General features: G+C 37.1%; 1 protein-coding gene across 4 annotated transcripts in view; it reads right to left on the bottom strand.

Moving 5' to 3' along the window:
• MYT1L (myelin transcription factor 1 like) overlaps positions 1 to 23,962 on the bottom strand; it is a 130,694-nt gene that overhangs the window by 58,679 nt on the left and 48,053 nt on the right. For 3 of the 4 annotated variants that reach the window (XM_072857792.1, XM_072857793.1, XM_072857791.1), the window contains exons 5-10: positions 21,001 to 21,972; positions 16,326 to 16,460; positions 13,696 to 13,786; positions 11,249 to 11,356; positions 7,832 to 8,043; positions 2,270 to 2,517 (exon numbers count right to left, since the gene is read on the bottom strand). In XM_072857792.1, coding sequence (XP_072713893.1) covers positions 2,270 to 2,517; positions 7,832 to 8,043; positions 11,249 to 11,356; positions 13,696 to 13,786; positions 16,326 to 16,460; positions 21,001 to 21,972 — 1,766 coding nt within the window. Of the gene's footprint in view, positions 1 to 2,269; positions 2,518 to 7,831; positions 8,044 to 11,248; positions 11,357 to 13,695; positions 13,787 to 16,325; positions 16,461 to 20,994; positions 21,973 to 23,962 lie in introns of all 4 variants that reach the window. The other variant, XM_072857790.1, reaches the window with a different exon arrangement.

Below are 23,962 nucleotides of genomic sequence, written 5' to 3'. Positions count from 1 at the left end.
CCTAGCAGAATGATAAAATGCTTTTCCATTCCTGTATAGATTGTAAGCATTGAGCCCCCTCCCACACATAGCATGATGCTGTTATACAACATTAATGCTGTTAAAGTAGATTTCTTCCTGAATGGCTAATCTGATGTTTGGGGGAAGAGGGGAGAGTCTTCATTACCCCTCCCGCCACCCAGCACACAGGTGCAAAATTTGGAACGAAAAGGAGAAATCTCTAAAGGTATTTTCTTGTCGTCATCTTTATGCTCTTGATTTATTCTGTGAGAGGTGAGTATCTATGAGTTGACATCTGCATAATTCTTGTTTCCAGTCCTGACACCTGTCTGGGTGATTAGGGTAACAAAAACCAGCTAGCATCAAATAACCTTTGTTTGTTTGTTTAAAATTAACAGCCAATGCTTGAATAGACAATACCAGCAAATTAAACAGGGAGGTAGGGTACCAAAACAAGCCCTTTTTGACACCATTTGCCAATGAGGAAATGCATTCAAATTTCACAGTTCCTTCCCTGCATATGTAAATGTATTAACACTTCGTATATCTATCTTTATAATCGATAAATTTAGGTAGTGGAATAGTTGCAACAATAGTTGTGCCAATTTCTGCGGCGGCTGAGGTACTGTGAAAAATAGGGTGAGTATAAGCTCTGACTTCTTTTATAGAAACAAACAAGGGTTGTCTATTATATTAGGTGAGAAGAAATAAGATACCTTAAAATGAAGACAAATTTTTAAAAAACTAAGGGCATAAAGAAATAAAAATGCCCACAGAGAATCCCTCATCTTTTCAAACATGAAACGCTCCACAAGAAATTTGGCTTCAAAACTAATGCGCATGCAACTGACTCCTCGTATGTCTGGCGACTTTCTCTCCTCTGGAGTAACAACAGAGCTGCAGAAAAGCACTGTGAATGCAAATGTCTCTTTCTGAATTACTGCCTTTTGTCAGAGCATACATCTAATTGCTGCTATCCTGCTAATTTAATTTAGAAAATACTTGTTTATCTTCTCAGATTCATTCCTTCAGTCTCAATGTAGGGTGACACATTAGGAAAGAGGCCCCTTCTGGTTTTGACACAGAAGATTTTTAGCATTTTATTCCAACATTTTCCATCGTGTTGATATAGAGTACAACTGTATTTATTTACATGCCAGCAAGAGATTTCCCTCTTGAACAGTATTAAATAAATTGATGTAAAAAAGCAGCATTTGAAAACAAAGTCACCAGCCATTCTGGCTTAAATCATTATTATTACTAATATCTACTGCTACGGGTTTAGTTTGTTATGAATGATCAAGGAGCTTTAGACGATGGGGGGAAGAAAACCTTTGTCTATATGTAGAAGAACAGAACATGTCTGCCAGCTCAAAAGCTCTTCTATAAGCACAATAAAAATGTTTCCTCTGCACTGCATCTGTCTACTTAGCCATCTAGTGGTCTCCTATAGGTAACATAGTACTGTTTGCTGGTGCATGTTAAATACTCATTTCTTAACAGCTATCAGAGTCAAAACTTAATGTTTACAATGAAAAAAAAATCTTTGGGTAAATCTTTAATGAATTTTAATAGTGCATTCTTTTTCTTAATATATAAAGCTTAACAACAAAAGCTTTTATTTGTATCTGTATAGCCATTTCATAATATGCTGAAGCTCTGTGAACATACAGAACATTAGTGACCCTGCACTACTGTTAAGCACATTTAAAGTCACCTGTACTGCAGGATTTGTTCATTTCAAACATATTATGCAGTGAATTAAGAACTGTGATATCACAGATAGGCAAGAATTTATAACATACAAGTAGCATAGATTTCTTTGTACTAGATCTTACAACCTTAGGCCCCATTTGTGACTTTTAAATGAAAACACATCGTTAAATCTTAATCCTTTCACAAAATGTATGAATCAGGCTGTGTTTAGCAAAAAAAACAGTAGTGCAATTAATACGACTTGAGCAGCCCAAACATCTTTTATAATTATAGATCTCACTAGTAAGAAACAAATTAAAAAAAGAAGGAGTACATGCTATCAGTATCATCAGTTTATATACCGATCAGGATTTCCTGAGATACTTGTGAGCAATTTGCATCTTTTTTTTTTTTCTCCCTGTTTTAGCAGAGCCACCAGATTATGTTAATTTTGAGGAAAAGAAAAAAAAACAAAACCCAAGATGTACTAAAGCTATTCTTCTATCTATCAGGGCCACAGAACAAGTGCAGTAAAGAGAAATCTTCATCAACAAACAGAATTACTAATTTTTACCCTCACACAGAGATCCTGAGGCTTAGTGGAGAGGTTCTGAGGCATCTCCCTGCAGCGAGTGGAGAGATTCAGAATAGCAGTAGCAGCCATGTGCGCTGCCTCCATGTCATGAGTATAGTCAAAGCTGCTCTTGCTGCAGGTACTGCTGGCACTGCTGCCTCCACCACAACTCATATTGCTGCTGCTGCTAGGGGCATAACTGCTTGTTGTGCTGCTGGTTGGACTTGAATTCTTACAGTAGCGTTTAGCTGTGGGAAGAAATATGACAAGGATGACTCAAAAGAACGAGCATTCAGCATAAGTGAAGAGAAAAACAAACTGCTGGAGGTGAAATTTATAATGAGCAACAGTAACCAATGCAAAAAAAAAAAACCCAGCAGTAAGAATGATGGCTGTATTTCTTGATTTCTGTCTGTGACTTTTATATGCTACGTATGTGAGTTTGTATGAAATAACCTCCTGTAAAAAATCTGCCCGACATGATCATGAATCGTTCTGACAAACAGGCTGGATTTAGAAAACTATAAAAACACAGAAACACTGCTTTTACCCCACATATATAGTCAGACAGAAGGTAGGATCTGCTCGGCTCATTCATTTTTATTAATGAGGGGCAACATAACACTACGGGACCTTTTCATATTTACATGAGCAAACTGTTAATTTAAGGCCTAGAATCCCCAGAGCTGCTGGAGATCAAGCCCACTGTATGGCTGGCAGGCTTGGTCTCTGGGCCACAGTGCTCCCCATATGTCCTCAAACACCCCATGCTTCCTAAAAGGTTTCTTCTTCCCACATCACAGGCAAATATTATGACACTGGCTATCAGAAAGGAGAGGAACATGACGGAAGAAGAAAGGTGGTGGTCACATGTGACTTTTACCATGGCTTGCACAAAGGCAGAAGCAGTGGCTGTATAAATGGAAACAGATGTAAGTGAGAGATCCCCATCTTCAAACAACCTGAGCACCTACAACTCTTCATAAAAACAATAAGGACCAAAGACACCCCTTCCTGCTCACACCGAGGACAGTGGCACTCAGCCGTACTCTGACCGACAGAAGCCACAAGCGGTCACAGAAGAGCTAAGGCACTGACAAACCTCACGTCCAGCCTATCTAAGTACAGTGCAGCACTGTTGCTGCTTTTAAGAAATGCTCCTTGCAGCCAAGAGTATTGTAATAATAATGCAAAACAGCCCTATTAGCCCACTTATTTCTCCAACCCTCTTCCCAAATAAACTGTTTTAAAAGTGTTTATATAAAATGCAAGAAAGCGTCAGCTCATCTCCTAAATCTAAAAGTTTATGTATTTTCATAAAAAAATGAAAGTCAAGGTCAGAGGATACATACATGCATATTACAGCGACTACTTCCCCTTAAGATGGAAATGTATACTGCCGAGATCATACCATATAGCACAGTATAACAATAACCAACTAGCATGCTGATTAGAGAGCTATACAAAAAAGGTCAGGCCCTTGCTAGAGCTCTTCCGTGATGGGCTCCATTTAAATGCCAGACTCTTCAGGTGTATTTGTCTGAGCAGACATACATATAATAATCTGCTCCCATGAGCACAGCCCATTTGTGAACCACAGGCTGCTTTGGTAGGCAGGCAGGGTTCAAAAGAAGAATCTGAAAGCAAAATATCTCTGCTAGAGCTTATGTCATCCTCCTTTCTCTAAAAAACTGAAAAAAATCATGGCGTTATTTTTACTGTAAAGGAAATAGTGTTTCACTTAATTCGTAACAGATGGAGTTTTCTCAGGAAAGCCACATAATGCAAAGGGTGTGATTTTTTTAAGTGAAGTGAATGCTAAACGCTCATCACATTTCTTTGTTTTGAACACATAGTAGCACTACTCTAACAGGGTATCCACTAATAATAAACCTGTGAACTATTTCTCAAGAGTTTCATTATTAATATAGTAGTCAGTGGTGGTCATTAAAAATTCAGCATTTAGCCATTGTTACTTTGTAATGGTATCCAAGACACAGAAGAATTTTCCTATACTTAAAGAAGGAAATAATTGAATAGTTCAGTTTCTACTGTGTTAACACAGCAAGCACCCCGTACCACTGAACTTGTCAAATTAGAAATATCCTTCAAAATTCATATGAACAAATAAGACTGCTGTCACTTGCAAAAAATGTTAGTGTTGTCATAGCAGGTCACATTTACACAGATGTATGAGATACACTACATGGGAAATTATATATATGAGAATGTCTGCTAAAGAAAGGGAGGGAAAGAGCTTTATACATAGGACTAACCATCAGAAACTCATGCAGGCTCTGATATGGACTCCTCTGTGGCCTTGGTCAAACTGCATTATCCCTCAAATTCATTTTCTCTATAAATAGAAAGTTGCTTCTAAAATTTAGTTGTGATTCACTTGCAAAACACTTTGAAGATGTAAAGTGCTATAAGCATGCTACGCAATTATTAGCTTTTAGATTACCAATAATTTAAGCAAAACTCACTTAGCGAGAAATGGCCATGGTTATTTTAACTTTACTGTAGCTGTACATTTTATGATGAGTCACATAACCCAGACTGTTCATTTCACATTAGCTTTTCAGGAGAAACAAAGATCACCAATTTATAATGAACTAAATCAAGTAGATCTCTAACGAAGGGAAAGATGCAGTGTTTCAATACCAGATAATTCTGCTTGCTATGTCACCCAACTCTATGGCACCAGGTTTTGGAAACTCTGCAGTCCTTCCTATGCTTTGTGACCCAGAGTGAAACCAAATGTGGAGAACACCTTTCCCATTAAATAACAGACACAGGTCCAACCAGCTGCAGAGTCATACTGGCCGCCCATCAGACATGCCTGGGGGCTGATTACAAAGAACCTCTCTAAGTCTACAGGCTCCTCTTGCTAATTAATAATGGAGGAGTGGGAGAGATCCCAACAACATAAAGGACCAAACTAAGATATTTAATTCTTAAATTCTGCCCAGGCACCCTCATCCCCAGTATTGCCTAAACACTGAATATGTTACGTAAATTAATTACAGTTTCAACACTTTTTCTGACTTGCACAGTAAGAGATTCATCTCACCTAATTCAGATACCTGACCTAGTCATTACAAGCTTCCTCTACAGGCAGTGGAAAAAAATAGGAACTTTCAGGCATTGATTCACCTGACCAGTTTTAAATATGTACTTCAAGAGGAGATGAACTGCATCAGAGAAGTGTTTATCTTTCTCCTTGGATCTGAAAGGGGTGACGAGCTCAGATGTAGGTACTGACATTATAAAAGTCTAGATATGGTCAGATGAATCCCACTCCTAACATTTTCTCAGTGTTTTGATGGAAGGACCCAGTCCTAACGGTGGGATGAGAAGAGCTCCTGCCGCCATCTGAGCAACTGAAAGGGTTGCTGTCTCCTCTGCCTGCTGTGTCCAGATGTTCTTATCTCTGCTGCTGTATACCATAAGCCCAACATCCAATACACTATAAAACTGGTTTCAAAGGAAAAACAAGCCCACAAACACAAGACTTCTCAAGAATTATCGGAGCATCCTACCCCACAATACAAAGTATCCATTTTCTGTTTGGTTTTTACTAAAGCTTACTGGAAAAAAAAATCAAGAAAACAATCCAAAGGAGCTATTTATGTTCATGTCACTCACAACGATACACTTATTGAACATATAATCCCTTTATCTGACAATGAAAATACAGTGCTAGCTTACAATTAAAAGAGGATTGAGACATGATGTTATTGATTCTTCAGATCCTTAGACTACATGTCTCATCTTAAATAGTCAGAAACACTAAAGTGCTGTTTACTTGCGAGTTCCCCCAAAACCTTAGGCTTACTTTCAGGTTTTTCAGGATGACTTTTCAGAACTAAATCTGCTTTTCTATAAATGTGTTTGCTGACATACATAATAGGTGTGCACTCTGTACCTCCATAATGGCTTTAGTAGCAATAATTAATTATTTTTTTTACACACAAATATGAAATCACCTAGAAATACTGCAAAGTTTCTTGAGGAAAAGTGTCTCTTTTAAGTTAAGAGCCTCTTCCTGCAAACTCTTTCATAGTCAATTATTTACAATAACTGTCAGCAAAATCCTTGTCCCATTGAAAGTCAGCACCAAAACTTTGACCTATATCAGCGTGCCCAGGATTTCACTTCATCGTTCTATGAATCTAGCTGATTTTCCTGAGGAACTTCAAAACCCTTTCCCAATTTAAGCCAAATATAATGGAGTGCTTATGGAATATCAGAGAGCTGTGAATCCTAAAGGTTCTATGAAAATCACTGATAGGTACAAAGAAAAACTCAAATTAGGTCCCATCTCTGGATCATCATCTGGTATCTCATTTACCTTATATTAATGTACACTCATTAGCTTACTAACCACAGTTAGTGCTTTACCTTTAATAATGTTCAAGCCCTTATTCTGATACAGGCAAACAAGACAAGTGTATGAGAGAAGACAAAAGGGCACTTTTACTCAAAAATATGTTGCCTTTCACAACCCTTCTCCTTTCTGCTATAGTGCAAGAACATGCCTGTTGATTCTATGAGAAAGCAAAATATCCAAAATATCAGAAAGATGAAGGCAAGAGTTGTAGCAATTTTCCCTTTCTCCACTTACCTACTTTTGAATGTCAGAGTCTGTGTTCAGGCATAACAGCATAAATTGTTCTATCTAGTATATTTATTTCTGTTTTCCTAAACAAAAATCTGACACCTGCCTGAAATTTCCTATGGTAGTCAGTGAGTAGTATCAAACATTTTAACAAAAAAATAAACTGTTAACATTCAAAAAAAAGAAAAAAAAGAAAAAGATAAAGGCACAGTTTGGTTTTATATATAAGCACACACACATATCTAATATATATATATACACATACAATTGTATTTCTCTGAAAAATTCCTGATGTCCTCAAAAGCTACAATCCAAATCCTCATTCTTTATCCTGCAGTTCATTTTTCTCCCCTAATAAAAATCCTCTTGCCTGACAGACCCCATCCATTGTCTTCTCCTGAACTGAAACCACTTTCAGCCTACTCCTAAACATGTTACTTATGTTAGGTCTTCCAGAGAATTCAACAGGTGTATTCCTGAGGACAAAATGAGCAGAAATGCCTCATTAAGTAAGTAGCAGTGATTTCTGAAGTGCAATGAGATCCAGGTTTTCTACTTCCATATCCCCACAGAGCAAGTATGTTATCTTTATGTGTTACCTGAACTACCGTACAGAAGCGAGAATCCTAATGTGACCCTTGAGGCCAGGTCTCCCAGATAGCAACATAAGGACTAGCTCTATTACTTAGCTTTTATTGCGATCTCAACACATCCCAGGAGCTTAATAGCTGGAGATGTTCTTTTGCCAGTGCAACAATCCTGAAGCAAGCACCGTATAAAACAACACTTTTTAAAAAGGCCTTTAAAATAACTTAGACATGACAGCATTCCTCATAATACTATATGAACATGAAAATATGTCTTATTTGTATGATGTTTACATATACAACAACATGATTAACTGCAAACTTGTCTCTCGTATAAGAGTGTGCACCTCCTACCATCATATCCTTTGGGGGATATATCCCTGGATTGCACCTTGGGAGCTATGGCTCTCTTGCCATAGGCATGGTTGTCATAACTGTTATATTCAAACGTAGTCTTAGAGTATTTCTCTAGTTCCTTGGCCAAGTTGGAGCGGGGTGTGGTGGTGGGGACATTGTTTCTGTAGCCATACTGAGGGATCTCCAATTGCTTAACAAAGCACATGGGCCTAGAAATTAAAGATATGTAAAGTTTGTTAGATGCAGTTCAGTTTACTGTGTCTGTGCATAATTTATAGTTCAGATTAGAAAATCTTAGTTATTTCTTGTACTCAAGAGACAGCAATATATTATTGCATTTGCTTAGTTTGGTTATTTTCAGCAGACAAACAATATATATTTTCTTGAACAAAGCCTAGACAAAATTAATTCTAATAGCACTAAATGTATCCTGTAGCTAAAAGTATTTTAAAATTCTGTTTTAAAATACTTCAGGGTTTCCCTTTCCCCATGTAATTGCATCACATAGCAAACATTTTCTCTTTTGGGAGGTGAATTAAAAAGGGGCAAGCAGACTGACAGAAGAAGTTTGGACAAGTTCCTTTACATGTCAAAAAGAAAAAATAGCGCTGGAAGCCCCACTTAATTAATGGAGTTTCCTCTGAATTTCTTTCAACAGAGTTGTATGCTGTTTTCCTATATGCTTTCCAAAGGAGCTAGTCCTGTTTCATCCCTCAATATACAAATCCATGTTCATCTTGAGAAATACACAGGAGAATCTCACAATCTCTGTTGACTTTGAGCTGCTGCCTTGCAGATCCTGCTCACCCTTAAATGCGAGGTTCTGGCAGGAGCTGCGATTCCTGATACACAAATACACAGCTCAAGGAAGGTCCTGTGAATGAGTACAGAATAAAACTGTATCAGCTAAATTTCTTTTTCATTTAGGATCAGGGAGGATAGTCAGGAGAAGCCCTGACTGATCTCATTTGGCCATTGGAGAAACTTGTGAAATCTCAGTGAAAGAATGCTGTAGTGAAGTCCTCCACTGTCACACTGTCTTCTGCATGTGGACACAGAAGTCATCAGCTCTCAAAGGAGATAAATGAAGGTCAGATCCTGCAAACCTTACCTATGTGAGAAAGTGTTATATGACTGGGTCATAGGGAGCAAATGTTACACAGTGCTGCATGTCTACCTACTGCATTTAGAAGGAGGTAAAGATGAGGAACAGCACACCTGAGGTGCTTCTGCTGGAATGAAGAATCATATAATCAAGTCTTTTTTCTTTTTCTTTTCTTTTCTTTTTTTCCTTTACTGCATTTATAACCAGAGGAAATGGAAGGAACATTCATAGGAACATAAATTCAGTCAAGACCAGAAGTATCATCATGCTGACTGACAAAATGGAATGTGATAAATAGTAAGAAATAGGTTTTGAATATTATGTTTTTCTGAATGAATTCATTTTCATAGAATTTAGTCAGGATATATATGTAAAGATCACTCAAGAAATCATATTAGTCATACTATTCCCTTTGATTTATGTATGCTCATTCCTTTAGACACTTCTTCCTCACAAAATACAGTGGGCTCATTTATACAATGAGCTGATATGAATAATATTTTGATCCTGTCTCAAGATAATCTATATTTAGCTAAAAAAATGCAATTCAGATCCTGTACATTCAATATAAATCCAAAATTTCTGTGGAACAGAAGTCCTATGAATTTGATTTCTTTTTAAGTAAGAAATTTTAAATGCAGGTGGGTTGGAAACTGTGATGAAGAAAAATATTCAAGATTTACTCTTAGAACATCTCTGTCTGCCCATCAGTTGCCTGCATGCAAATATTATAAATAGCTCCCAAATTCTTCATCTTAAATACTTCTATGACTTGAAGGTAAAAGGGAAGCAGGAGACAAGATGAAAGCATTATCTGAGTTGTCTATAAAATCTGAAACACAGAGCAGGCTCACAAGCAAAGTTAAGGTTGCAGCGCAACTTCCTAGGAAGTTTGCCAGCAAACCGGATGCTGCTTTTAAGCAGTTGCCTTCTTTGTATGGCATCTGACTTCAGTGGCTTCCCTCTAATGAGCAGTGGTAAAAGCCACTGCATTTTTGATCTGTCTTTTTCCATCAAGTGAGAAACTGTGTTATTGCCTCAAAGGGTGTTTTTATTAATAGGTTTTGAAGAACCCTTCTCTAAGAAAGCTGTCTGGGATGCTGTATGAAAAATTGTACGATCTGAATTACAGGCAGGTAAGATAAAGCCCATCAAAAACAATCTGAGGAAAGAAAACAAAGTCAACAGGCACGACAAAAAATCTTCCGTAGATGTGAACCATAATTCTGTGTTCTTAGCTCTATGGAAAGACTGGCTTTTGAAAAGACCATCAAGATTAGATGAAGTTTTAAGAGAATATTCAAAGAATGATGTTGATAATACAGTAGAAAGCTTTCATTTTAAGCAGCCCTATCAGATTTTAAATCTAGAAGACAGCTAAATACTAAGAAACCTATGGGATAAGTAGGAAATTCTGGGAACTAAAGCTGTGGCACTTCCTTCACGCTCTTCGAGGCAGCTGGGAGGGATGTACCTATCCCAGCCCACAGATATCAGTATCCACAGAGGAATTCTGCAGCTCTTGGGGCATCATCAGCATAAGGCTGGTATAATCATGCAGAAGTCTAGTTCCTTTACATGTATCCTTCACACTTCAGCTCCTTAGAAATAATATTTTTTCCACCCACATATCTCAAAAGAGGAGACAATAGCACAAAGCTGGATACAGCTTTGGATAAATGCAGAATCCTATATGGATGAAGAAAAGGGGTATAATTATGTCAAATTGGTTCAAGGTCCTTCCCGAACGAAAATTTAGGACAATTCCTCTCTCTTTCCATCCTTCCTGGCAGTGAGTGGGGGAACAGAGACAAAGAACTAAGCCTGACCTTATTTTGGAATCTAAGCTCTACCTGGCATTTTCCAAAGTGTTCTGCCAAAAGGTGTACTACCAGTTTGGTAATGTAAATAGGGCTTCTGGTTTAATTTAAACTGATATTTACTAGTAAAAGCCTGCTGAAAAAACCAAGACTTACCGGTAAATATTAGTTTATTCCCAAAAGATACCAACTTTTTTCACATTGTTCTTAGACTTTGCACTCCAGCAGTCATCTTTACACCAAACAATGCCTAAGACAAAAATGAGCTTTTCAGCTTTACATGTATTTGCCAAAATAAATACCAACCCTCCCCCATGTAAATTGAGTGGGAAATATACACTGTGAGAACTGGATCCAGAAGCCCTAATTCTAACTCTTCTTTAAAGGAGATATATATGTATATACAACGTATATAAATATAAATTCTCAGATTAGGTGAATGTGTGATGAATTCTGCATAATAATAAGTATTATAGTGATTTCTAATACCTTAAAACCCGATCTGATGCCTGGTTTGATTTTGACACATCACAGTTCTGATGCTTCTCTTGAGCTTTAGCCAGTTTCTCTGCTGCAGCAATAGGACATCCAGAGAGGCTGCAATTACAGAAAGGAAATTTAATTGTCTTGTCCTGCGTAGTTTCACATTATAGCACTGATCCAATTACTCCTTCTCCTCCTTAGCCAGCATCAGGAAGAATCTGAAGGAAAAGAGTTTCCAAAAGCTTTTTGGTCATATGTGTTTTTTCTAGAATAGACTTCCTTTCTTCTGCTTTCAAAGTTGCATGGTAGATCTTACATCTGCTCTTCTTCTCTGACTGTACATGGGTAGATTATTCATGGATGTCAGCCAGTGAACATACCAGTAGGAGAGGAGAATATAAACTGGAATCTACTGTGCAGCTCTGCTAGCAGACATGTGACCTTTATGCATCTACAAATGTTGCCAATGAAATGGCTCCTGAAGATGATTAAATGACAACACCATATAGGCCACCATATAGGCCAAATCTTGCACTGCTTCACACCTCATTCAGCTCCATTAACTCCAATCTTTTTGCAAGGCATATAACTGAGTGCAAAATTTGGCCTTGGGTCTCTAAGTCTACATCTCAACTATGTTATACTTAGTGTTTGCTCATGAATTTCAGCCGCTAAAGTATGTTTTCTAATAGTAGATGATGTAACATGAAAAGAACTTCTGCACTTGAATTGAAACTCAATTAAATTTGCAAATGCTGAACTATTATTGAAGTGACAATAATAAGCCTGATTCTTCTGGAAAAGATTTAGAACAGGGAAAAATAAATATATTGATGCCAGCAGATGGTGCTCTTAGTGAAGCTGTAAAAACCTGTGACCTGACAAGGGAGGGGGTCCTTTTCTTGTCATAGTCTATTGCGTGCTTATGTGACCGCAGCTCTCTGTGTTCTCCACAGGAAAAGAAATTAAAATGAAAGGCAAATCAGTGCATTCCCAGATGTTCCCTTCTCTACAGGAAATAACGGGGGGAAAAAAAAGAGTAAAAAAAAGTGAAGCAGAGCAAAATGCCCCAAAAGCTGCAGAAAGAGGTGAGCACAGCCTTCAGACTGCTCCCCCCTAGCCCTCCCTTGCTGCCCTAGTTCTGCAGAGGGGTGAGGGGGCTCTGTGCCGTTTTGGAGTCATGCCAGAGGGCAGCTGTGCTCCACTGCCATGCTCTTCTTCAGACACCTCAAATAGTCTAGTAGATATTCAGCCAGAAGCGAATGCTGCTTCAAGCAGCAGTAATTCCCATAAAGCCTTCTCAGAGGTTTTTGCTGCATCTACTGGCAGTATCACTGCAGAGAAGAAAGGGGTACCAGAGCTTATTGCAGATGGGTTGGTACCCACAAGAGTCTTCCAGGAGACATACAGTTAATATGAGGGGCTCTAGTAACGCAGAGCTTGAGAAGACTGAACAGCCTGTACCTGTGTAGTCCCTTAAGCCTTCATGCTACAATTAACAGTAAAAAAAGGAATTCAGTAATAGGAACCTTGCATAGTTCCTTTTACTCTCTTACCCACATTTCCTGGATTTTTTAAAATTGTAAAGAAATAAGCAAGATCTTGTTGTTCTGTGGGAAAATTATGATGTACTAAAAATTATAGTAACATTTTGATAATTTTGTTATTTGTTTGACAGAATTTAATAGGCAATGGCATCCCTAGTGTAAGAATCTATTACTCATCTTAGGAAACTATAGAAAAGTAGCTTTTTTTTGTTGATCTTTTGTTTGGCTAGAATATTTACCTCTAACATTTCTGGCTTCTCATTTTTAAATTTAATGAGACGTTTTCTTAATGTTTCTGAAACAGGCAAAATTCTTATTCAGTTTTAGCTGAATAAGGACTTCGGGGTTGAGACTGTAGTCAGTAGGAAAGCTAACTCTTATAATGGCTGTGTACTTAAAATGCCGTTTCTCATATATTTAAAAAATCATTTTTAGGAGTAGAGTGGATTTTTTCATGCACTATAAAATAATCCCTGAAGAGAGTGAAGTGTGAGAACAAGACCTCTGCCCTAGTTCCTGCTGATGTTGGCAGACTCTTCCTTCTCCCTGCAACATACCCGTAAGGAGTCATACCACTTGTTTCGTATTTGTCTTGTATACTGCTGTTCAGCTAATATCGAAACAAGAAGAAAAAAAAATCCACCCAAAAAGCTAAAGGATGCTTAAAATGTCTTCTGTGGATCAATTCATCCATACTGAAGCAAATGCACACTCGTCCTCCTCAGAAAATACATGAATAAATGTTACTCTTTAAAATGGATAAAGCACACGAAGCACCATCTGTCAATCTTAAGAACAAAACAACGAAACACACACTCACACCCCCCCCACCAATGGACTGCTAGAAGGGCTGCAGTTCGGAGGCACTGTCCCCTCTAGATTGGCGTCCAGCGACGGCATCCTTACCTTCGGTGGGAATTCCTGTTGCTATTTACGTGGCCCCGGCCTGTGCAGCCTGGTGTAGGACACTTAAGAACATTTTCATGCATGGCAAGAACTTGACAAGGAGAGTAAGAGAAAACAGCAGAGTATGAAAACAAGAAAAAAAAATCAAATCCCAGTATATATGAAACCATTTTAAAACAAAGCAGGATTCATTAACAACCAGCATTCCTCAAAGTACACGTGACACACATAGCCAATAAAGCCTGATGAGGAAAGTAAGTATTGTGACCCTATGCTCATTGACACAGGGCAACAGTGAAAGTTATGAAGGTTACAGGACCTATAAACAAATGCATCTCTGGTGCAACAGCAAAGCAGAAGACTTCCAACATCTTCTTCATACAAAAATACTGAGCAAAGATCAGCTCAACAGTAAAGAGTGAGCTAGCAACGGTCCAACACAAAATTACGGACTAGAAAAATTCTTTCAGAAAATGTATGCATTCATAACGCATAGCTTTATACACACAGTATCAAACTCGAGAGCTGAAAATCTGCTCTCAAGTTATACTGGTAGAACACTGAATTATCTGAAACACACCTCAGTACAACCCTAAACAGAATTTAACCCTAACTACAAGACAGCCGAATTAAGCTAGGGGCCAGTTCTGCCCACTTCCACATAGATACATCATTCGTATCTATATGACGAGCAGAATTGGTCCTTTAATTTTTACTTGTATTCTCTACAGATGTGAAAATTGCAATGGATAGAATTTTTTTTCAAAAGACTAAAAACTAAAAATAAGCACTTAAAAAATTGAGGGATGGCGGAAAAAAAAAGAAAACTGTGTAAAAAAGAAATAAGTGGTACAAGCTTAAGCAAATAAACTGATTTACATCTGCATCCATTGCAAGCTGGATGGAAAACTTACTCCCAAGGCTGCTCAGAGCAGTACTCCTCTAAATCATAAAGCTCATGCTATGAAGTGCCAAATTATCAAGAACTTTTTGGTAACACTAAAGAGTTTTGTATGATGTGAGACATATCTGAATCCATGTCTCAGAGCTGGATGGCAGTACATCACTCTGGGGAAAAAGGCCATCCAGCCCTTGCAAAGTTCTGGTTTTCTCATACAAGAACTAGTCTGGAAGCCTGTATTTAGTTCTCACTCAAAAAGAGATCTAATAAAATCAGTTAATTCCTTGACTGAGTTAAGAACTGAATAAAAGCTGTTCAGAGACTTGAGAATTTAACCACGTATACTGATTAAAAGATAACCATCATCATCACCCCATCATCAGTGTACTGAAATGTGTATAGATGCAAAAGCTTTACTCTGAAATTCCTACTATTCAAAGCTGTTCTTGAAACATGCTTCACAAGGCCAACATCACAGGAAAAAAATAAAAAGATGAGCTCACCTTTTTCATTTTAGTAGGTACAAGAGCATGCAAACAGTTTAAAGCTATATTCTTCTTTGATTTACAAAGTCTTCTAAAGAGCTTTCTATTTACCATTTGTAAAACCAGAGAACTTTGAGCAACTGAATAAATATTTGTGTTTCAGAAAATTACAGGGTCTTGCAAAGCAGATAAATTACTCTATTTGTTCTACTGTATTCAGAGATCAACCAAGCTACAGCAAAGTTTCCTAAAGTACTTCCTCATTACTTTACTTCTGGAAGAAGCCACTCTACCATGAAAGAGGAGACTTTTTATGTCTGCCACTCTTGGTGTGCTAATCTACTTCTGTTTTCCTATCCTTCAGAATCTACTTTCCTTTGGAAACTGGGGACCATTTTAGCCCTGACTGTCTTTATAACGTTTGCTTTAGGCTGTTGTAAATCCATTGAGGTTAGGTCTGTAAGTGCTGACGGACAGTGGGGATTTTAGGTCCATAGGCTTCAATGGAATAAATTCATTTTAAAATTGGTGTAAAAGAGAACTGGATCTTAGCTAGACGCTTGCCTGGTGTAAATCAGCATAGAGCAATTAGCTTCAAAAGAACGATGCCGATTCCACCAGCCAAGGAGGTGACTTCCAGAAATGGAGCCCTCTGCCTTCAGGTGAATGTCCATGAGCTCATATGGGTGAACCTCCTTTGCAGAGAATCTACTGACATGGCAGGAAATTCCACCCATGTGACTGACAGGGGATGTTTGCTCAAAATCCTGAGTTGTGTAACTAAGTAAACAGCCAAATTGTTATTTTTAACAATATAAACTAGTTTAATATAAATTATGTTTCAGATACAACAACGACAAAGGAAAGGGGTTGCAAGTTTTTCAAGTACAATTACTCCTGTACGAGACAACAGGGACAGTTGATGTGACATCAGCACGCAGAAGTAAAAGCAGTGCACAGCTTCTGGAAACCTTTTTCTCTGTTGACTGAATATATCTATTTAAAAATAACCTATGATTCTTAAAATCAAAGAATACAGCTTTAAAAGTTGTTCTTTTAGTGTAAAAGTTAGTAGAGAATGGAAATGATGGAATAAAGGAAAAAGTATAACACAGAACAGTTGACTAAGTTGAGACAAACCATACTGAAAAATGAAATTAATTTTTAAAGAAAAGGTTTAAAAAGCATGCTAGAAAAATCTTTGTAGTTTTATCCCCAGTTTCCATGAAACAATGTGAACTTACTTTCTGGAGGGACCCTATCTTTGTGTGGGCATCCTGACAAACTGCGGTGATGGGGGTAAAGCCCCGTTACATGGCCAGTTCCATCACACCCAGGGGTAGGACATTTGCTCTCTTTCTTTTCTGTTCTTGAGGGATCTATAATTTACAACAAATGTGTCAAGTGAATGATGCTTTTCACATTTCTGTAAGAAGGTTCATTTAATCATGTCATTTACTCTTTGGTAAATGTTCTTATGAAAACTAGAAGGAAAAAAAACCTTCTACTTCTTAACACAGTTCTGTCACTTTTATCCCGTTATCTTCTTTTCAGACTGCAGGCTCCTATGATCACAGCAATATCCATTCACAGTGATTGGAAAGTGACCTTTTTATAGCAAAGCCATACCACTGTCAATCAATGTTCTGCTGGCAAACATCAGCTCAAGGGTGTAATGTCATTTGGAAACTGTTTAGTTGGAGTTTCCCTTCTTTACATTCTTATTTGCCTGATGTATTAAGGTCTGCAAATGTACTGTCATAGAAGTTCAATGTCCTGAGAGTAGCAAACCCAGCTCTTTAGCATAATGATTCAACGATTCAGCACAAATAAATCCCTTTTCCAAGGCTCACTGAGGAGATGACTCTTGTTTTCTTTAAATTCCTTATGAAGTGGTAGAAATTATGGAAATACTCCTTTATCTTCAATAAATTATGGTGGGCTAAACGTTGTAATCAGAATTACTGAAAGCATCACTGGCTGTGTAAATTTGGGCCATTACAAACATGCATATATAATGCTTGAATATTCATATGCTTAAAAGGTTAATGATCTTTTAGAATGTTGTTGGATCTTCTGTCTACAAATCAATGAAAAGTCTAAATAGACATTTTTTCAACAAAATAAAGTTTTCTGCCAATAATGTAGTGGAACTGCTGGTGAGATTAATCCTGAACTAGAACTTTCTCACAAACTTCATCATCTTGTTTCCTTTGACAGAACATCTGTAAAATAACATCCCTACTCTTCCAGCCCAGCACATGATACAAATTACATCTTATAATCTTGACCACAGTTGCCAGATTTTGGAGACTATTGCTAATTTTCATATTAGTATTAAGGGAATAAAATTCAGGATACTTTAACTGCTACCATTTTGGCTCAAGATCAACCAACATCCCCCTTCCATTTTTTTAGTCCATCCTCCTTTCAATACCCAATCTGAGCTATCCTCATTTAAGCATTTTATGCTGCTCTTGTCATTGCTCTGCTTCAGTATTTATGCTTTCATCTCTGGAAAATAAGATTTTGCTACTTGTTTTCCATTAAGTCTTTCTTACATTAAATTCCATCCCAGCTTCAACAAATGCAACCCTCAGTACAACCAGTGGAAATTTCAGTACTTGCAGAACTTCCCATACAACCCATTTTTTTCAGCATTAATCAATACAATCCAGAGTTCACATTCAGTTGTGGACTTATTTTTCCTTGATTCCCCTCTGGTAGCTTTTTTGTATGTATATAGAGATATACTTTTACATTCCAAGTTCTTCCAAAACGCCTTCATTTTAGAGAAATTCTTTAGCTCATTGTAATGACTCTCCATGTCTTAAATTCATTCTTAAATTTTAATATGATATTTAAACTTTGTCTTTTGCAAATGGAATCCCTAATTATGAAAGTTTTATTTTGCTTAACCTGCATGTTGACTGTAGAATACAGTTCTTTGTTTCATGCTCGTTAACGATAAATACACATACAAATCTATCTCCAAAGTGCTATACGGTTATCACAACACTCCTGGAAATACCATAATCTTATACATCAGGAAATTGAAACAGAGATCAAGAAGTTAAACCCAAGGCCACAGAAGGAGCAAATGTCAGAGGAGGGATTTGAATTCCTGTCAGATAGGCCTGTGCTGAGACCACTAGAACAGCAAGCCCACAGCTACATACATACACAACTCTAAGCAACTCTTCATGTCAAGTACTTTGGGATGTATAAAAGTATTAGATAAGTGAATAAGTAATGTAAATGAAATATAAATTATGTAAATATAACAATTTTCAAGGACTGCAAAAAATGTAGATGATTAATAGACCATAATGGCTTTTTAGAGACTTTAAACTAGAGGAACTTTAGCTACTCCACATTGTCAGAACTCCAGCGAAGTCAAAGAAGGTATTCTAATTTAGAGCAGCTGAGGATCTGGACACTTACATCCTACAGTGTCAAGCAAATCCTCCTCTGTATTCAAGTTTATGCTATAAAGTTATAGCATGTATCAGATCCTTCAGAGCCTTTATGGTCTAATGAGTCAGAAAAGATGCTGTATACTATTCTTAATGATTTCAAAACTTGCATAAAATTGTACTTGCACAATTTCCCATTGCTTTTAATGGAAGACATTTGACTAAACTTTCCATGACTTTATAGAAAACACTGGATACTCTTTCGTAAATCCTTTTCTGCTAATTGGGAGAAATCTTGCATAGTTTTATTTAGTTCTGTAACCTTTCCTCACTCCTTGCCACAATGGGAGTATTGCCTGAGTGAAGGTTGTCAGAGGACTCAAAAGGTTTTAAAATTCATAAATTTCAGAAGAAAGCCTAAACAGGCTTTAAATGGCAGGGAAAAAATGTTAGTGGCCCCTTAACAGTTGTTTCAGCAATCTCTGAAAGCAGAACTCCTGAAGCCAGGAGGTAGTTCTCACTGCAAACTTGTGTACCCCAAAAGTTTCCACCTTAACCATATCATACATCTCTGTGAGTATCTCTTTCAGGAGTATTTGGAAGATAATATGTGAGTGGAGAACAAATGATATAAGCAATTGTCTTACTTAAAGCTTCCTCTCTCAACAACTACCAGAATGTTTCCTATGTTTCTTAAAGGAAGGAAGGAGTAAGTTTTTCTTTCTTCCTTTATTAAAAAAGCATAGAACGATCCACTCCACAAAGTTTCTTGGTCCAAACTACCACTATATTTAGTCCCTGTCTGGGGTTTGGACCTATTATCAATTCAGCCTGCAGCTCCCAAGAGATATCATGGTTCAAAGAAGCTCTAGAATTTACTGAAATAGGAAGTCCATGGTTTTGTTACTGTCAGAAACTATATAGTCTTTTTTGGAGACAGCAGATCTACATGCATAAATGCTTTCCTAGGCATACATAGACTGGAAGGGCTGGACAACACCAGAGTTAAAAAGCTCTTCAAAAATTAATATTGGTTTGCCATGTTTTCTGTCGTTTTATTAGAGACATATATTCAAAGGGAAATGTACCTACAATAGGTCATATGCGAACAACATTTAGCACAACATCCACATGGCTATGCAGTAATATACTAACTAAAGTTGTCTTCCCCAAATACCCAAAATTACTACAGCACTCACTGGACCATATATTGGTGTTTAAAACAAACAAAACTTCACTAAGATACATTGCAGAAGAGTGTTTGACATCAGTAATTTCCATGCTTTTCTAAAAGATTGGTCATTACTTTTCTTTAAGGCTTGTAAAAAAAGATCAAAACCTTTCTTGGACCAAGATGTTGTCTGCATACCTGAATGTCACAGGCAGATCTTAGGCTATTACTCTTTCAAAACAGGGATTTATAAAAGAGAGAAAAATGCCCACCATCTCAGTTGTAGAAAGGAAACCAAATATTTTTACAACAAATACAAGATGAACCCAGTCCCTGCTTAGCATCTCCCAAGAAATACCACGTCCTCAACTTCCACTAAAGTCAATGGGAATCAGGGGTGTTCAATGAGTCTCAGGAGGTGTTGAACACTTTATACAACATGGCCCTACATGTACAGATGTAGACACGTTGAAGAGGGGTGTGGTAATATAAACACACCATCACCATGATAATCCCATAAATTAAAAGGCATTCTAAAGGTAACCTTTAGTCTGTTCTTTTTTTTTCTTTTTTTTTTTTCTTTTATATTGAATTATGGTCAAGGCAGCACCTTAACTGTTTCCACAATGGAATGAAACCAGTGAAGTGGAATGCACATAAGAAAGAAATTGCTATTGATCTCAGCCCAGGCCACACCATGCCTTGCATAGCAAATGGTTTCCATTACCTTACTATCTTAAGATAATTAATGTGCAGTCACTGCCCCTATCTTATGTTATCGGTCATTCTGATACTGTTCAATTTCTATCAGGCAATTCTACATTTTAGATGGAAGAGGCTTCATCAATAACTGTCATTTGGTGATAATTTTATAAATCACGATGCCACCTACCCAATCCAATCTGTAAAATATGCACTTCATAGCTGATTGACTACCTGCTACAGAAACCTCCACTCTCCAATATAGTTTGCAACGTAATTATCTTCATTGTTTTTAAATTATTACTATAAAATATATTAAAAACTTGAGAAAAATCTTTGCCTCTTTCAACATGATCTCTTATTTGTTTTGTTTCCCTGAAAAATTATTTTTTTTAATTTCGCCAAATGATATTCACTGAAATACTGTACATATTTCTAACACTGCAGAATGATTTATTTTATAACCACAGCATGATGCTATTTTACAATCATGCCATACTACTACAATTTAAATAAAGTTCCCATTTTGTGGAATTAATAACTTCATTTCAGAATTCTATGCAAAACTTAACACGTTAGCTCACACTTTCTCATGACATAACATACGGTATATAGAAATATTACCTTTACCATAATATGGCTTTTTGACATGGCCGTCACTGGGTTTAGGCTTCCTGTCATCTCCAGAAAGGTGTCTTGGAGACTGTTCCTCAAATGATCTCATATTATCCCTCCTTCCAGCTTCCACTGCCATTTTTTCTCTCATGGCTTTTGCTCTCTCAGTTTCCAAAGCAATTGCTTTCTCAAGCAGAGTTAAGTTACCTTTTGTCATATCAAACACTTCTTCAGACCTATCTGAAGTAATAGAGGTGGTATCATCGTCTCTTTCATGACAACCATCCTCCTTTGCACAGCTAGAAAAAGTCCTAGATCTGGGGCTCAACTGTTCTTCAAGCCTCATTAGGTTCATCATATCAGAGTAATTCCGGTCTGGTGTTCTTCCTTGGAAGTCATCTTCTTGCCTGACATGCTGACGAGTGTTCATGTTTTGCTGTTGATTTCTTTCCTGTGGGTTTGTCTCACTGAGTTTCCTAGCCAGATCAAAACACTGGTTCCTTAAGCACTCCAAACTGCTGAGACACACCTCTTCATCACTCTCCTCCACCATTTTTTCCGTAAGTCCATTGTTCACAGGCTTCCCTAGCATTACAAAGTTCATATTCCTATTATCTTGCTGTGAAGTAGTGTCTGCATAAGTTCTGTCATTAATGTTTTCTGAAAGCACTACACCATGTCCTTGTGCTAATAATTTAAGGGAGTCCACTGTTTCCCTAACAACATCACTGTCTAAGTCTAAACTCAGCTCACTTTTCCGACCAATATTTTCATTTTTGTCACTATCATCTTCCAGACTATTAGATGTATTGCTGTTCATTTCTGATTCTGTCCTGGCTCTGTATGCTGCATCCTCTGCAATTTTGCCAAGATTTAACAATGACTTGGCCACCAGTTCATCGTAATTATCATACTCATCATTATTGTTATCGTCTTTTTCTGTGTCTTGCATTATTCGAGTATTGTGACAATTCATTTGATGGTCTTCTGCATAAAAAAAAGAAACAAAGAAAGAAACAAAGAAAGAAAGAAAAAGGAAAAGAAAAGAAAAAAGTGGCTACAATTGGAACTGTTGTTGCAATCGCGTGGACAGAAAACAAACTGCATGTCAAATATTGTTAATCATACAGCAATTCTATAACACTAAGGCCCATGTGAAGTGAATTTCTCTATAGTCCATAAGGCTATTTTGGTTTATTTGCTATTCACATGAATTTCTTTCACAGAACCGGTAAGAAAAAGGCAATCAAAATGCTAATTACTACTACTGCTAAATATTATGGCATAAGTACTTATGTTTCTCCTTTCACTTCTATATTTACAGTTTTATGGGGTTTATTACAATCATATTACTAATATGACATCATTGCCTAGGTTTCCAACATTTCTCACTCCTATATTTCCTGTAAATACAGGAGAAGGCAAAGGAGTGAGTACTACTGGATTTATTCTCTTACTGATGAACGCCATTCACCAAAAGAGAAAGAATATACACCAAGCAGGAAATTGTCACTTTTTTAACACCATACACACCATTAACACTAGATAACCAATAAATATATGCAAAGATCAAAATGGCATTTTACTTAGTGGATCCACCAGTAGAAATCAAAATCTCTCAGTTTAGCTATGCAAACTGTGGAGAAGTAAGAATTTTAAAAGAGTTGTTACATGAAAGGAAGATAGAAGCAATTATATGCACAATATAATTTTAAGTAAATATGCTAGCCCAAATTATATGGTCATACATGTATGATAGGGCTGTTATCTACTGCCCTGTGTATTGTAACACAATGGTGCAGAGTTACCACATTTTACTTAACTTTGTTTTAGTAACTGTTGAATAATAGAGGGACAACTTAGTAAGATGGAGCCAATGTGAGGCCCTGAGGGTGAGATTCATCTTACCTAACTTTAGACATGAGCAAGGCAGGCATCTATATCCAAGTTATTCAACATTCCCGTCCTTAGTCAGTAAGAGAAGCAGACACTTTAAGGATACAGTCCACCTGACCTGGTTAAGATACCTTCTTGAGAATAAACTTAGTAACTACCAGAAGTGCCTGTTTCTCTTCATTGACAACAAAGGGACTCAGATTATATGCCTACCTTAAAGATATCCATATTTGGCCAGATGAATATCATCCAGAGAGCATTTTCTGATATCTCATGTTCACTCAGAAGCTATGTCATTCTTAGACCCATTCTTAAAACACATATACATTCATCATTATTTACTAATGAACGTCTTATAAATTATATTTCGATAATCAGCTACTCAAGCAATATTTAAATGTTTTGCATCACAACTGGAAAAGAAAGTTCCTAAATCTGTCATTACATTGGTATGATAGGCCAGTTTTTCAGCTGGTGCAAACTGAAAGAAACCAGTAGAGCTAGGACAATTAACACCTGCTCAAGAGCTAGTCCATCAACTGATAGCATCTTTTCAGCTCAGATGTATTTTCAACACTGGTACACCTAAATACGTAGCATTTTCTAAAGTGTGACTTTTATGTTTTGGGTTAAACAAACCAAAGTGGGAAATTTCAGATAGTAGGTGGCTTTTACACTAACATTTTGATGATAGGAAATCATTTTTGATAAAAATAATTTTTATGTCAGTGGACAAGATAATAAATCAGAGTTTTAAATACAAAGCTCAACAGCACAATACTTAATATTTCAGCTACAAGATACTATTCCTTCTACACAGTGGTTAGGGATCCTGGGATGATAGTAGGCTGTAGTTAAGCAGCAGAACTGGTAGATGACTAGGCTACATCTAGGGAAAAAAATGCTCTAAAGGTAAAATATTATATAATATATATTATCTACTTGAATACAGTGGGAAGATAATTAATAGAGAAGGATGTATGGTATTTTTACAAGACAAGATATTCCAAGTCAATAGTGGGTTACCTATTTATCATCAAAGGTGGTTTTATTTTAGTTGCTGTTGTTCTCAAGATAATGA

Source organism: Ciconia boyciana, chromosome 3 (genome assembly GCF_034638445.1).
Source record: "Ciconia boyciana chromosome 3, ASM3463844v1, whole genome shotgun sequence".
Lineage (NCBI taxonomy): Eukaryota > Metazoa > Chordata > Aves > Ciconiiformes > Ciconiidae > Ciconia > Ciconia boyciana.
Note: the sequence above shows the minus strand (reverse complement) of the source record. Positions and strands in the feature narration are given on the sequence as shown.